The 15,247-nt window shown below is 36.5% G+C and overlaps 1 protein-coding gene across 4 annotated transcripts in view; it reads left to right on the top strand.

Annotated features, from left to right (window-relative positions):
• Positions 1–15,247, top strand: part of LOC129429437 (MAM domain-containing glycosylphosphatidylinositol anchor protein 2) — a 105,987-nt gene that overhangs the window by 39,685 nt on the left and 51,055 nt on the right. For all 4 annotated transcript variants that reach the window (XM_055186137.2, XM_073856429.1, XM_055186139.2 and 1 more), the window contains exon 3: positions 12,350–12,524. In XM_055186137.2, coding sequence (XP_055042112.2) covers positions 12,350–12,524 — 175 coding nt within the window. The remainder of the gene's footprint in view (positions 1–12,349; positions 12,525–15,247) is intronic.

Here is a 15,247-nt window from a genome sequence, read left to right as displayed (position 1 = left end):
TGGAGGGCTACTTTTTTCATATAGTCTAGTTCCCACGGGTCCTTGAAATCCTTAAAGTTTGTGAATCTGGGGAAAAAATTCAAGACCCGGGGAAGTTTTTGAAAAACTATGTACATAGATACAGGTCATTGAAAGTGCTTGAAACTATTTTATGCAAGAAATTTTTTGGAAAATAACGTTAGTATTCCCTGTGTAGTGTAGGATAATATCATAAAAATTCTAGACTTTTTAATCACACGTGCTAAACTGTTGGCTTTAAATGCTTATATCTTCTGTATATATAAGCGAATGTTGATTCATACCAAAATGCTTTTTTGCATAGTTGGACACATGAAAACGTCTCGCGTTACGTATGTAACTGTTGTTCTCTGAGAAGGGAACGAGACGCTGCGTCTCTCTTGTCATACTTCCTGTGTCCCTGTAACGTCGTCTTTGGTAATATTTCAGATAGCGATATACTTCCTGACTCCCACGTCACCCTGTCTTTGTCGTTAAGCCTCACCATTGGTTGAATTTGATATACACATTCAGACGCACTTACCCCTGGAGGTGTCCCCAAAGTGTCACCACAGTGACGCAGCACGCGTTCCCTCAAAAGGGACCTGTAACAATGTATCTTAAAAGGTAACATGATGTAATCTTGCTCTCACTTGAAATGTGTCCACACATTTAATCCTTGAATTTGAGGGTATTGGACCTGGAAAGTCCTTGAAAGGTCCCTGAATTTGAATTTGAAAAGGTCTTGGAACCCTGTCAAAACTTTTTTGTTTTACTTGTTGATATGTTTTATCATTGTTTAAAATGGTAACATACGTAAACAAAAAATATTTTAATAAATATTAAAATGAACTCATTAATAGAATGTGCTTTGGCAGGCAACTCACAGACTCAGTGTGGGGGAACATGTTGGAAGACAGTCTCATATTTATCTCTCTCATTTTGGCAACTCCTAAAATCTCTGAACGTTCACTCACATGACTGTGAAGACAAAGCAGAAGAAATGGGTTCTGGTCTTGACAGTGAACTTGTTTTGCATCGAGCTCATTTTGCTGAATTGGATAAATGAAATGAGATTTGATAGTGTCATGGGGATTAACTCGGCCCATTTAGCCTAATTAATATTTAATTCCCCTTTAATCAATATACAGCCCATTAATTTGTGCACTCCTGCCCGGTATGTTCACACATAGCAGCTATTGATTCCTATATTTCAATTGAAAAGGTGAAACCTCTTGAATTAGTGAGACCTTCAGACTGCCATGCATCTTGTATGGTTGACACGTCGCTTCTCTGCGCTTAATTAAAATTTTAAAAGGAGAGAGCCAGAAAGATCAAAGATTCCCTGTGTGTCCTTTGAAATGATATCTGCTCAGGTTTAACCACAGGGAAGCTTCTGGTCTGTCACTTTGGATCTGGGAACATGCAGGAGATTCATTCGAGTCAAGACATTAATGAGATGCTCGTGCTCCATATTAGGCACTTTATCCTGACCACTTCATCTTGTTTGATGTAAAGTTTCTCCTGGCAGTACAAAGGAAAATGGCCTTCCGATTCCTCTGGACCGGCAGCGTCATTTAACATACTGTACTGTAGTCTTTTTGGCATTTTTCCACAGTATGGTACAACGTGGTATGACTCACTTGCGGATTATTATCTAGTACCTGATACTTTTTTTGGTACCACCTCAGTTGAGGTTCCAGCGAGCCGTACTGATACTAAAACGTGACGTATGTAACACTGCAGATCACTGATTGGTCAGAGAGGATCGTCACTATTAATGCCCTCCCTAAATGCTCGATTAGCTTAGCTTCATGTGCCGTCGAGCAAACAAAGTGATGTCATTGTCTGTGCTTTGTACATGTTCCCAAAACTCCCTTTATAGCAATAAAAAGATCCACATGCTGAGAATTAAAAAGACCATTTCATTGTTATGCTCCATTTGCTCTTTTGTTGTGTGTTTGTTGCGTTTATGATGATGTCACTGCAGCAGATGCGGTGCAACTATAATAAATCTATAATCTCACCCACTTTGAAGCGACACTAAACTGCAGTGGAAAAGCAAAATGAGCCAAAGTAAAGCAAGCCGTGTCATGATGAGCCGAGTTGTACAACCCAGTATAAAAGCACCATTATACAGTATAGCCAAATATCTGATTAAGAAACACATGACAGCTCATTATGGCCAAGAACAGAGTCATTTTCTCGCCGGTGTACCCTCTGCCGCTAGTGCATGTGCACTGACACAAAGCCAATAACGTCTTTTCATTCATTCCTCTGGATGGTAGGCTTCACGCTCGTAAGTGCGGGGCACCGGCGACAAAAACAAATTGCGCAACCGAGTTTTCACTGCTAATTTGCACGACGCGTCAAACATTTTGTTACCATGTGCTCAATTAGTCTACATCGATACGCAGGATCATTAGACAATGTAGAGATGAAAGATAGAGAGAGGTAGACATGAGATGCACAGGTCAGGAAAACTGAATAGAAGACTAGAAATGTGTAAAGGATTAAAGTATGTACAGCCATGTCAATCATCTCATAACAATGTGCAAACTGGATAAACATGAATATAACTTATTGTATAGTTTAATAAAATAATATATTTTGATTATACAAGTCAATTACAACCTAACTCTAGTGATTGTTTTACTAGCTGCTGACCAGCATGGAATAGGGCTGTGACCGTTGTCATAACCAACACTCCACCGCGGTGGTGAAGTGTGGCCTGCGGTGGTGTGACTATGAAAGACATAAAGATATAAAGAACAATCTTTAGATGTCTTGAAGTCCGTGTGAATGCAAACAGCCAGACATTTTTAGATTTCAAAATATATATTATATGTAAGCCTATATGCATCAATGTGCGCCACCCCCCCCACACACACACACACATACACACACACAAACAGATTCTATAACCACCATCATGGTGGTAAATTACTGCCACCATCACAGCCCTAATAGGGAATCTCTATGGCTAATTTATAAGACATGTTGCTGATACAGTACTGTGTGTTGTACCTTTTCTTGTTAATTGAGTCTGTGGAGGTTTCTTAATCAAAAAGGTTGATTCTTTCTTCAAAGTTTGATCAATTGTGCATAATGACAGGTGCAACAAATGCATGTAAGAGTCATAGATTTACATCATTTGCACAAATTACGGATGTTTTCACGAACAAATCGTGATTCAACAAAAACTTGCGCAAAAATACAAGAAAACGTAAAACCACTCATATGCAATAATCATGTACGCTATAATCAAATACTAGCCTATAATTATAATGTGTATAATAATGTTGATATACATAAAATTTACATGATTATATTTTATATTATAATATTTTCTGTATTATATATTATTATACATGATCTACACTCACCTAAAGGATTTTTAGGAACATCTGTTCAATTTCTCATTAATGCAATTATCTAATCAACCAATCACATGGCAGTTGCTTCAATGCATTTAGGGGTGTGGTCCTGGTCAAGACAATCTCCTGAACTCCAAACTGAATGTCAGAATGGGAAAGAAAGGTGATTTAAGCAATTTTGAGCGTGTCATGGTTGTTGGTGTCAGACGGGCCGGTCTGAGTATTTCACAATCTGCTCAGTTACTGGGATTTTCACGCACAACCATTTCTAGGGTTTACAAAGAATGGAGTGAAAAGGGAAAAACATCCAGTATGTGTCAGTCCTGTGGGTGAAAATGCCTTGTTGATTCTAGAGGTCAGAGGAGAATGAGCCGACTGATTCAAGCTGATAGAAGAGCAACTTTGACTCCTTACAACCGAGGTATGCAGCAAAGCATTTGTGAAGCAACAACGCGCACAACCTTGAGGCGGATGGGCTACAACAGCAGAAGATCCCACCGGGTACCACTCATCTCCAATACAAATAGGAAAAAGAGTCTCGATTTTTGTTGAGACATTCAGATAGTAGGGTCAGAATTTGGCGTAAACAGAATGAGAACATGGATCCATCATGCCTTGTTACCACTTTAGGCCCCTTAGTGCCAATTGGGCATCGTTTAAATGCCACGGCCTACCTGAGCATTGTTTCTGACCATGTCCATCCCTTTATGACCACCATGTACTCATCCTCTGATGGCTACTTCCAGCAGGATAATGCACCATGTCACAAAGCTCAAATCATTTAACGTATGCACTTATTAGTGAATGAGACCCAATGTCTGTGGTAATCGTGGTATAAGTGCAAGAATTGACTCCAATCCTTTGAATTATTTGAAGATAACCACCTTCGGTGTGCATTATTTTCAAATAATAATTAAACGGCCTGCCATCAATTATTTCTCACATAAGTACTTATGTCTTGTTTTTCTGTGAAGGCATTCTTGCAACAAAATAAAAAAGTTTTTTACAGCAATGTCATATAAGAACCATTTTTGGTTCCCCAAGGAACCATTCAGTCAAAAGTCATTTGTTCTTCCCCTTTAAAAGTCAAAAGAACCTCTTCAACAACAAAAAACCTTTTTTGAAATAAAAAGCTTCTGTGGATTTTAAAGGTTCTTTATAGACCCATAAAGCCATGATGGTTCTTCTGTGGCATTGTGTAGCATCTTTACTTTTAGGGGTCTAGCTCAAGCGTATAAAATATGAGAATATCTGAGGAGTATTTCTCTGATTGAACTGTGAACGGTCCATCTGAGAAGGTTTGATACACTATATGCCTCTATTTTACAACAAATTATTGTGATAATAATGACATGTAAAGACTCATGTGAAGTTTATAATCATTATGATTATGACACAATAACTCAATCTATCTGATGACAGATCACAGACTGACGTGACTTGACTCGAGACTCACCGGAGGCCATGGCTATCAGTTTCTACAGTCTTTAATTACTTTCATATTTATGATTGTTTTACCCAGAATCCCTCAGTGCTTTGCCCTCAGATGGTGCTCATGGAGCTTGTCCAAACGACTCGTGCTTTACAGCAGTCTGAAGTTTAAACACGTCTGACACTAAAAGAGCAACTGCAGACGGCGTGTCCAGCTCTACTTTATGACACAGATTTATAACAGTACACTACATTAGTCTTCATTTGACAAAACCTTTAGTTTTAAAGTTCAGTTTAAATTTGGGTTCAGTCCATGTGCAGGAGCTCAAGGATTTCATGGTTCATTCACAGATTGGCCTTTTCTTTAATATGTGGGGGGGGGGACTGGGGTGAATATATTCTCAGAGATCTGACTACATTTGCATTACAAACTATGACAGCATCTTTAGCACACAACCCTTGACAGAGCTGACAAATATCACGTTATTTCGCCATCGTTTCACACGTGTAGGTCTAGAAAGCTGTTTTTAACCATGATAAGTAAATTCCTAAAGTGGTATTTTTTTCTTATAACGCGTTGTGTTTCTGGTTTTATGTGTTACAGTACTGATCAATCTACAGGTTAATGCAAGCTGCTAATACTGTTCAACATTTATATGACTCTATTTTATTTTCATAGTGTTCAACTGTTGAATTTTTTTATTATTCTCAAAAATTCAAGTTTGTACTGTCTGGTTGCTTTTGAAACATTTGATAAAACTGAAATTTAAAATGAAAATGTGATTACATTATTTTTTGTAAATATAAACAACAAAGTGTGCTTGCAGTTACATATTAACAAGGTCATAGTCATGTATATTTACTAAAAAGTGTAACACAAAAATCTATCTTGTTCTGTTGTGTTACTTTTATCCCAGATGTCAGGGTCAAGAGTAACAATTCACTAAAGTGAAATTATACTGAAGTCCTTTTACATTTGTTCAAAATTCCACCTGATATTGATAGACCACACTTGTGAGTTATATTTTATATATCTGACTAAAACATTATCTTTTAAAATTACTTTGTTCTAAAAAATGGTACTTTCGCCCCTGCTCTATGTTATAAATCTATAGTTAGTTACAGTAGCTGTCTGTAGGTAAACATGTGTTTTATAGTTGCTTGTGTGCTTGACATGAAGAATGATCTGTATGTGTATGTTCACATGAGTTTTTATGGCATTAGACATTAGAGTAAGCGATGTTGCTGTTGAAGTGTGCTTTAGTGCTTACAGCCGAGTTTATCTGTCTGTCTTGAAGGACAGAGCGGCATGTAAACATGTTTGTTTGAGTTGAAGTGCTTTGTGTTAGTGGATGAAAATGAACATAAGCTGAGCTAAGATCTCACACTGTCTGCTGTGATCAGAAAATCATTCATTTATTCATTCTAAACTGACCTGTGACCATCAGCCTTCAGATGAAATGTTTTATAATTATTAGACATGTTTGGTAAAACTTTAAACCTTCTGATATGATGAGACGAGTGACAATGTTGGACAAAATAAACAAATTTACCATTTTTATTAGTATTAATAGTTATTAATACCACTTGGGATGTTTTTAAAGGTGGTTTGTGGTTCATATAGCAGATGGTTTGTTTGAGTCACTGCACACAGTAATAGTTGTGTTTTATGAGCCGCTGGATATTGAATCATCAGTGATTGTCAAAGACAAACACACATTGACTAAACAATTCAAACTATCAATGAGTGATTGAGTGATTTTAGCCGGTCAAAGAGAGAGAGATTCATTCACCATATGGGTGTACTTTTGCATATTGTCAGAACAACAGCAGCCGTATACACTGTATGAATCTGTATGAATCAGTATCTGTATGAATCAGGATCACTATGAATCTGTATAAATCTGTATGAATCAGTATCAGTATGAATCTGTATAAATTTGTATGAATCTTTATAAATCTGTATGAATCTGTATGAATCAGTATGAATCAGTATGAATCAGTATCTGTATGAATCTGTATAAATCAGTATGAATCTGTTTGAATCAGTATCAGTACGAATCTGTATAAATCTGTATGAATCTGTATAAATCTTTATGAATATGTATGAATCAGCATCTCTACGAATCAGTATGAATCTGTATAAATCAGTATGAATCTGTATGAATCTGTATGAATTAGTATCTGTATGAATCTGTATAAATTTGTATGAATCTGTATAAATCTGTATGAATATGTATGAATCAGTATCTGTATGAATCAATATCAGTATATGAATCAGTATAAATCTTTATGAATATGTATGAATCAGTATCTATATGAATCCGCATCTCTACGAATCAGTATGAATCAGTATGAATCTGTATGAATCAGTATCAGTATGAATCTGTATTAATCTTTATGAATATGTATGAATCAATATCTGTATGAATCAGTATCTGTATGAATCAGCATCTCTACAAATCAGTATGAATCTGTATAAATCAGTATGAATCTTGATGAATATGTATGAGTCAGTATTTGTATGAATCTGTATGAGTAATCTGTATAATCTGTATGAATCTGTGTGAATTGATCTTTTTTTAGAGATGTTAGATGTACTTTACTTGAGAAAAGACAGAAATACTGGATCTGAAAATAAAGAACCTACTGTATGTATTTAGATCAACCCCCATTGAAATGTTTGGCAATATTTTATGAAAGTGGGCGAAAGACTGCAGTGCTCCTTTAGCATGATTTTTGTTTCCATGGTAACAACAATGTACATGGATCTGTCTTTAGGATTATGGGTAGTGTGGGATTATGGGTTGGGAATGATTTTGGGATGTTGCAACAGGGCTGTGTGTGTGTGTTTACTAGAGAACAGCTTGAGACGTCTTCTCCACATCTGGGAATGAATCTGTCATATTGGGTTTTATTTACATGTGTTGATGCTTTACTAGCTGCTGTTTTTAAGAATGAAAGAGTCCACCCACAGGCTTTAAATCACATGTGGTTTACGTCTGAGTTGGTGTAAATTTCAGTGAATCGCTTCACAGTGCTTTGATGATGGTTTCTCTACTGTGGAAAATGATCATTCATAATTGATCCGTATAACTCTCTGCTGTTGACAGTTCTCACCTGAACAAAGAGAAAAAAACTGGGCCAGTATGAACATTACATTTCTGTTTCTGTCACTGAAATAAATCAGTTTTTAACAACAATGTAATGTATTGATACAGTAAATGGGGAATATACCGAATATACCGCTGTATACACTACAAAAAAATGACTTTCTTACTTAGTATTTTTGTCTTGTTTTAAGTACAAGTATCTAAAACTTCTTAAATCAAGATGCATTTTCTTGATGAGCAAAATGACCCAAGAAAATAAGTTGAAACCTAAACCCAAAAAAATCTTATTTAAGTGAATTTGTGGTTTAAGTCAAGCAAAAAAATTCCGCCAATTGAGTAAGAAAATGTTTCTTGAATTAAGTTTTAAGAAAAAGTAAATGTATTTCAAGACCTTTCTTACCACATTGTTTGCTTTAAGCCCAAATTCACTTAAACATTTTTTTATTTGGATATTTTAGGTCATTTTGCTCATGAAGAAATCTTGATTTAGGAAGTTTTAGATATTTGTACTGTAAACAATACAAAAATACTTAGAAAGTCATTTTTGCAGTGTAGGAATTTTTATACACACTGCAAAAAATGATTTTCAAGAAAATCAAGAAATTCTTAGTATTTTATAGCCTGACGTTGTCATACTCAATTCTAGTCAGAATTTGAGTCTGATATCGCTCCATTGAGCTATAATTATGAGGCATGTCACAACCGAAAAATGCCTCTGCACTCAATTGGATAGACCTACGACCAATCAGAGCAACGGAGTGTGTGACGTATGTTGAAATGACGTATTTGCAGCTTGACCGAACTGCTAGTTATTTCGCAACAATGACACACACTACAAGTCTGAGTTAGCGAATGTACATCAACACCTACTATGTTTACAACATTTCATTTATATCACATTAAGTCATACAATAAGACTATCTCTTACCATTTGTACATTAGTTGAACTTCATCCACGACGATACTCATTACGTTTGCTTGAAAAATATCCGAGCCTAGCATGTCCCTTCACGATTCTGGGCTTCCGAAAAGAAGCTGGCAACGACCGCTAATTATATCCATCTCGTCGTGCACACCGAGTTGCATCGCCGTGATACCCATTTCAGTTGCTTCTTTAACTTGATCCTTCATAAGTGCGACAACTTTTGCCGAATCCCGTAGGACGGCAAAAACATCAACAAATGCCTTGCGTTTCTCTGTTCCTCTTTTAAAATCAATGCTCTGTCGATATCTTTTAGAACAGACTCAATGTCAGAATCCACACATCTGATTTCTACCGCGGCAGCCATTTCGTTGTAAACAGATTTAACACACGCACTCTTTGGTGACGTGGTTGATTTACGTTACTGATCATCTGTCCATCATCGTATAAAGCCCGCCCTAATAATTTGATTGGTCGGCCAGCTTTGGGTCGAGCATAGTAGCTAATCAACGGTGAAACCCCAGACCGATCTTCCCGTTTCTCAAAATGTTGTGGGTGGGGCTAAGATCGGCTGGCACCCAGGCTAAGTATTTTAGTTTTTAGACCACAAATATCAAATTTAAGTGATTTTGTGCATAAAACAAGCAAAAAGAATAATCTGCCAATGGGGTAAACCAAAAAATCTTGAAATTTTTTCTTATACACTGAAAATTTGCTTACCCCATTGGTAGATTTTTTTGCTTATTTTATGCACAAAATCACTTTTATTTTTAGTGTTTTGGTCTAAAAACTAGACTTGTTTTCTTGGGTCGTTTTGCTCATCAAGAAAAAGCGTCTTAATTTAAGAATTTTTAGATATTTGACTGAAAACAAGACAAAAATACTGAGAAAATGTTTTCTTGAAAATAATTTTTTTTGCAGTGCTTGTAGGAAGAAAAACTTATTACACGAGCTTCTTACGAGTCATGCAAGATACAGTAGATGTGAGCTATACAGACACACAAACACGCGCAAGCAAAGTAAAGTACAGATACCAGAAAAACAGTACAGTAAGTATTTGTACTTTGTAACTTCCCATTTCTGGCTATTCTAGCTATGCGTGCTTGTTTACATATTTTGAACTGGCTGGTGTTCTTGTACATTTATTTATATCCTAAACCTCCAAGAATGCTGTATTTGTGAAGTCTTTTAATCTTTATAGCCCCAATAGACAAAGACACATGGCACAGCAGAGCTGGATGTTACTGATGAGGTTAAATGTATTGAAGTGATGGGTTGGGTGTCGACTGACAAAAGCAGATCCTCCTTCCCTGTGTTTGGGCATCCCAGAGCCCCATTAGTGAGACCTCAGATCCACCCCTGGTTTCTTCTGGAACACAACAGTTCATCTCTGTCTTCAGTGCTTATGTAGGAAACAGCATGAGGTGACAGACTTGTGTTTTAACATATTGACATTGGTAGATAGAGGAAGAGAGACAGAACGACAGGAGATCCCAGAGGACACACCGTGACATTTGTTTAACAAATGAGGAGTGCTGGTGAAGTGTTTATCATACTGTATACAATACTGACAAACAAACAACATCATCTCATATAAACCTCCACTGACTGAAACTGACTATATACTGTATGTTTATATGTATTAGCAATGTGAGCTCATGAGAATATGTGTGTATTTTTGCGTAAATTGTGGTTGTAGCGCACGCACATACATTTACTCATACACACTGAAACATATAATATTGACATGTTGACAGGACTAATATGTTTATTATTTATGTATTAACAGCTTTACAGATGTAGATTTGTACATATTCCTATTGATAAATATTAAGAGCGAGCATTGACATGTCTTACTCATATGAATGAGATGTTTTCAGTCATATTTTCTGACTTATTTATTTAAGAAAGTTTACTCATTTACTTAGTGAAATGTTCATAACTTTCAGAGAATGACACAATATTAAACAAGACTACACTTTAAAACCTTTCAAATGAATAACATTTTTGTAATTATTTAATCATTTTGTAATATTTAGTTTGTTTGTTATAACACACAAAAGGTGTTTTCTCCTATTCAATAATAAGGTTACACTTTATTTTGATAGTCCACTTTAGACATTCCACTAACCACAAATAACCTTGCAACCACACGTCAACTAACCTTCAATATTTTGCAACTATACGTCAACTAACTGTCATTAGAGTATTAGTAGACTGTAAGGGTTAGGGTTAGGGAAGAGGTTTGGGTTAGTGGAATAAGTTGACATGCACATGCAAAGATACTTCTAGACAGTTGAATGTCTGTTGAGATATCATTGCAATCAAGTGTTAGTAGATATTAAGCAGACAGTTTACTAATTCTCCAAAGATTGGTAGTTGATAAGTAGTTGATAAGTAGTTGGAAAGTTACTCACAATCAGCAAAATGTCCAAAGTGGACTATCGAAATAAAGTGTTACCAATAATAAATATACCAAAACACAACATAAATTCACTGATGTTCATTAGATTCATTCGCTTTAAAATTCATACCATTGTGAGGAACAGATCCAAATTCATCTCTTTATCAAGCGATCTTGATCCAAGTTCTCATCAGTGGCCATAAACATAAATGTCAAATCTCGCGTATTCATTCAAATATTGCACCTCAAGAAACTTTATAAACGTTGCTTTACGGCAGTGATATTAAACACTCATTGGCTCTTGCAAGTTGTTTTCAGTTTGGACAGCTCTTACATTTATTTTACTAGTCTTATCCCTGTCCGGGAAAACCTTCCCTACATATTTTGAACATTTTGTAAAATGGTTTGGGTTTTGGGATAGGTTTAGGGTAGGGTTAGTTTGTTAACATTATCTATTAAATGGGTTACTATACAGAAATCTTTATGATATGAAAGATTTGTAAATGTTTTACATTTTGTAGCTGTAAAAACGATTAAATGTTGCAAATAAGTCTATATTGTATGTTTACGCATCTATTTAAATGTACAAAAGAATATGTCTTTGAAATTTACATATTAATAGGTTAAATATTAACAGTGAGACCAGGCTGGTGTTAGTTTATAACAAGTTTTGACAGAATTGTATTAAATGTGACAGGAACCTGTGTGTTTGATTTACAGTATTTTACTGTAGGTTTACTCTATATTATTACTGTAACTTGATGTTAATACTACTGTACTTGCACAAACTAGTCATTATTTCTCTTGTATTTACAGTCATAAAAAATTTAAGATGAATTTTTTGCTGTAATGTTTGGCCCAGGCATCACTGTCACAGTAGTTTAAACCAGATATCTGGAAAAGATCTTAAATGTTATGAAGATATAAACAATTATGTTTGTCTAATGTATAAAGCAGTGAGTGTTCTTATACAAAAATATATACATGAAGGGCAACTTAGAAAAATACTGAATATAAACAAAAGGTCAATTGACAGTATAAAGAGTTAAAAAGGCTACAGTCAGAGGCTTTAACATGTCCGTGTCGTTTCATATCTTCTGTGCAGATTCGATGGACCAAGACTGCAGGCAGCATTTCAGATCGCTTCCAGGACAACAGTGTATTCAATGAAACTCTTCACATAGCTAAAATCCAGAGACATCAGGGTGGACGATATTACTGTAAGGCGGAGAATGGACTGGGTTCACCGGCCATTAAATCCATTCGAGTGGACGTCTACTGTAAGTTACTCTGAAAATATTTATTGCTTTGAATAAAATTTCCATTATCAGAATAATGAATACTTGAAATACCCAGATGAAAATGTTACTGCTCAAAGGTTTCCCTCTCAGGTTATACTTTCAGTACATATAATATCATAAAGAGCAAATGTTTTAATGTTCTGCACACTGAATGGCAGTCTGGGGTTCACAGGGGCAGTCGTGGACTAATGGTTATCCCTCAAACTCAAGAGACAAAATGAAAAATTTAAAATAGAAAAAATAAATTGAGAAAGAACTGACATATTATATCATATACATCCAAAATTGGAGTTTGGCGTATGTATTGCATGAATTTTCACACGGCATGCTATTTATTTATGAGAATGTCAGGACACATACACATTAAATTATCTCAAAATACCACAGTCTTGGCAAGTAGTGATACACGGAAATTAAAATTCTGCTCCAAATCTGAAAATTAGGGTTCACTTGGCCGAAAACCGAAAATAGCTTCTTTTAAAAACTTTAAAATGTTTTCTCTGTATATTTGTATACACACACACTTACTTAAATTGCTTGACTTTAATGAATCGAAATTCTGAAACACAGAATGGCAGTGCATGGGTCTCTATTCTACTGTTGCATTTAAATTATTTTTTACTTGCATTTTAAATTGCTGTGCAAAACAGCAGCGCAAAAACAGAACTTAATTCAAACTCAAATTGTAGCCTATTTTACTTTATTGTAACTGCTATATACACACAAAATATTGGACTGTTGTTTATTTAAGCAAACGTGGCAGGTTTCTTTTTAAGAACAAAAGTTGCTTTTTGGCTTTAAAGACAGTTGCTCCTCTCACTGAGAACACGAGATGTTGCACTGATTAGTCTCTCACTATATGTGTGTCATCGCGCACCAATAAAAAAACACAGATGTAACATTACAATGGGCTCCAGTGTTAAAAAAACTTCAAAATAAAAGACATGAACATGACAAGACCAGACAAAACCCTATTGTAAAATGTTGTAATTTAAGAGTAGGCATTGAGGTCCACCCTATTTCACAGAGGTCCACTCAATTTAAACTTTTTGGCCTCGCCACTGCCATATATTATATGTGTTATAGCAGAATCTGTGGCACTGATCACACTCCAGGCATGGCATCATCACATGACAAATACCATCAGACTGCCCAGTTCTGTCTCTGAGATCAGATCGTTTCTTCACTATAGCTACTGCCCTACAAAGGCAAAGCGCAGTAACTATGCATTTGGTCAAAATTGAGTTAAAGGGATACTTCACCGATTTAGCATTCAGCTTTGTATCTGTAGAAACCCGGCAGTATTACTGAATGACCATGTTTCCCTCCATCATTTCCCCCTGAGAGGAGAGATATCTGCATTTTGGTTCTGCAAAAAAGTCCTCCGATGATGCAAAAATCGTCATATTACATCATCGGAGGACTTTTTTGCAGAACCAAAATGCAGATATCTCTCCTCTCAGGGGGAAATGAGGGAGGGAAACATGGTCATTCAGTAATACTGCCGGGTTTCTACAGATACAAAGCTGAATGCTAAATCGGTGAAGTATCCCTTTAAGGATTGAAATGGGCTTTTTGAGATCTGATTTCTTGTGACAAAGTCTCCTGGTTTAATTTTGTAAACGTTTGTGCCAAATTTGCAGTAACATGGGCAGTAACATGGGCATTTTTCACGGTTTCAGTGTTTGTGTAGTTACTGCACTTAGCTTTTGGAGGGCAGTATAGTACAGGGGTGGCGAACGTCGGTTCTGGAGATTTTAGCTCCAACCCATATTAAACCTCACCTGCTTGTAGGTTTCTAGTAACTCTTTAGAGCTTTATTAACCTGTTCAGGTGTGTTTGATTAGTGCTGGAGCTAAACTCTGACGTTCGCCACCCCTGCTATAGTAAATCACTGTGGTCATACAGATGAGTTCTTCTGGTTTTGTGTCAGATCCAGTGCGACTGAAACAGATATCTCATAGGGTCTGATATGTGTATTTCTCATATAGGCCAATGAAAGGTCAGTTTTCCAAGTATTGGTTTATGTTACAGTATGAGAGTAATGTGCAGTTGTTTGAGAAGGGATCACAGCAGCAGCTGTTGTTTTAAACATTAACCTGGCCTTGCTGTATCTGCACTTGCTGTGTTTTTCATTAACTGCGTGTCTGTGAGAAATGTTAAAGGCGTCCCCGTGGGCTGAACTGGATTGATAGCCGGCTGCCAGCGTCAGTATTTTTAGCGCTCTGTAGCCTTGATTGTTACTTAGCATTGAAATTGCTGCTCTGGACTTTGACGCTCTAAACACCTTCAGTGTGGCAACATGAAAAATCGCCTCGCAGCACTTTCTCCTTTGTTCTCGTGACTCTGTGTCTGTGTGCTGTCCACATCTCCTGGGATTGACGGATCTATATGACCGGATAAGAGATAAGACATGTTTTAATCAGGCAGACATCAGTGGACATGATGAAATATCTCTCAGTGAGAAAATACTTTCAGAAAGAAGTTTTTAATCTCATCAAAATATTGAAATATTTAGGGCTCAAGCCCAGAATGGGTTAGATGCTCTAAACACCTTCACCCTGTAGCCCAAGACAGCTTACCCACTGAAGCTAAGCACGCTGAGCCTAGTATGTACTTGGATGGGAGACCACCTGGGAAAACCAGGTTGCTGCTGGTAGTGGTGTTAGTGAGACCAGCAGGGGGTGCTCACCCTGTGGTCT

The sequence above is a fragment of the Misgurnus anguillicaudatus genome, chromosome 18 (genome assembly GCF_027580225.2).
Source record: "Misgurnus anguillicaudatus chromosome 18, ASM2758022v2, whole genome shotgun sequence".
In the NCBI taxonomy this organism is placed as follows: domain Eukaryota; kingdom Metazoa; phylum Chordata; class Actinopteri; order Cypriniformes; family Cobitidae; genus Misgurnus; species Misgurnus anguillicaudatus.
This window is presented reverse-complemented; position numbering and strand designations above follow the sequence as displayed.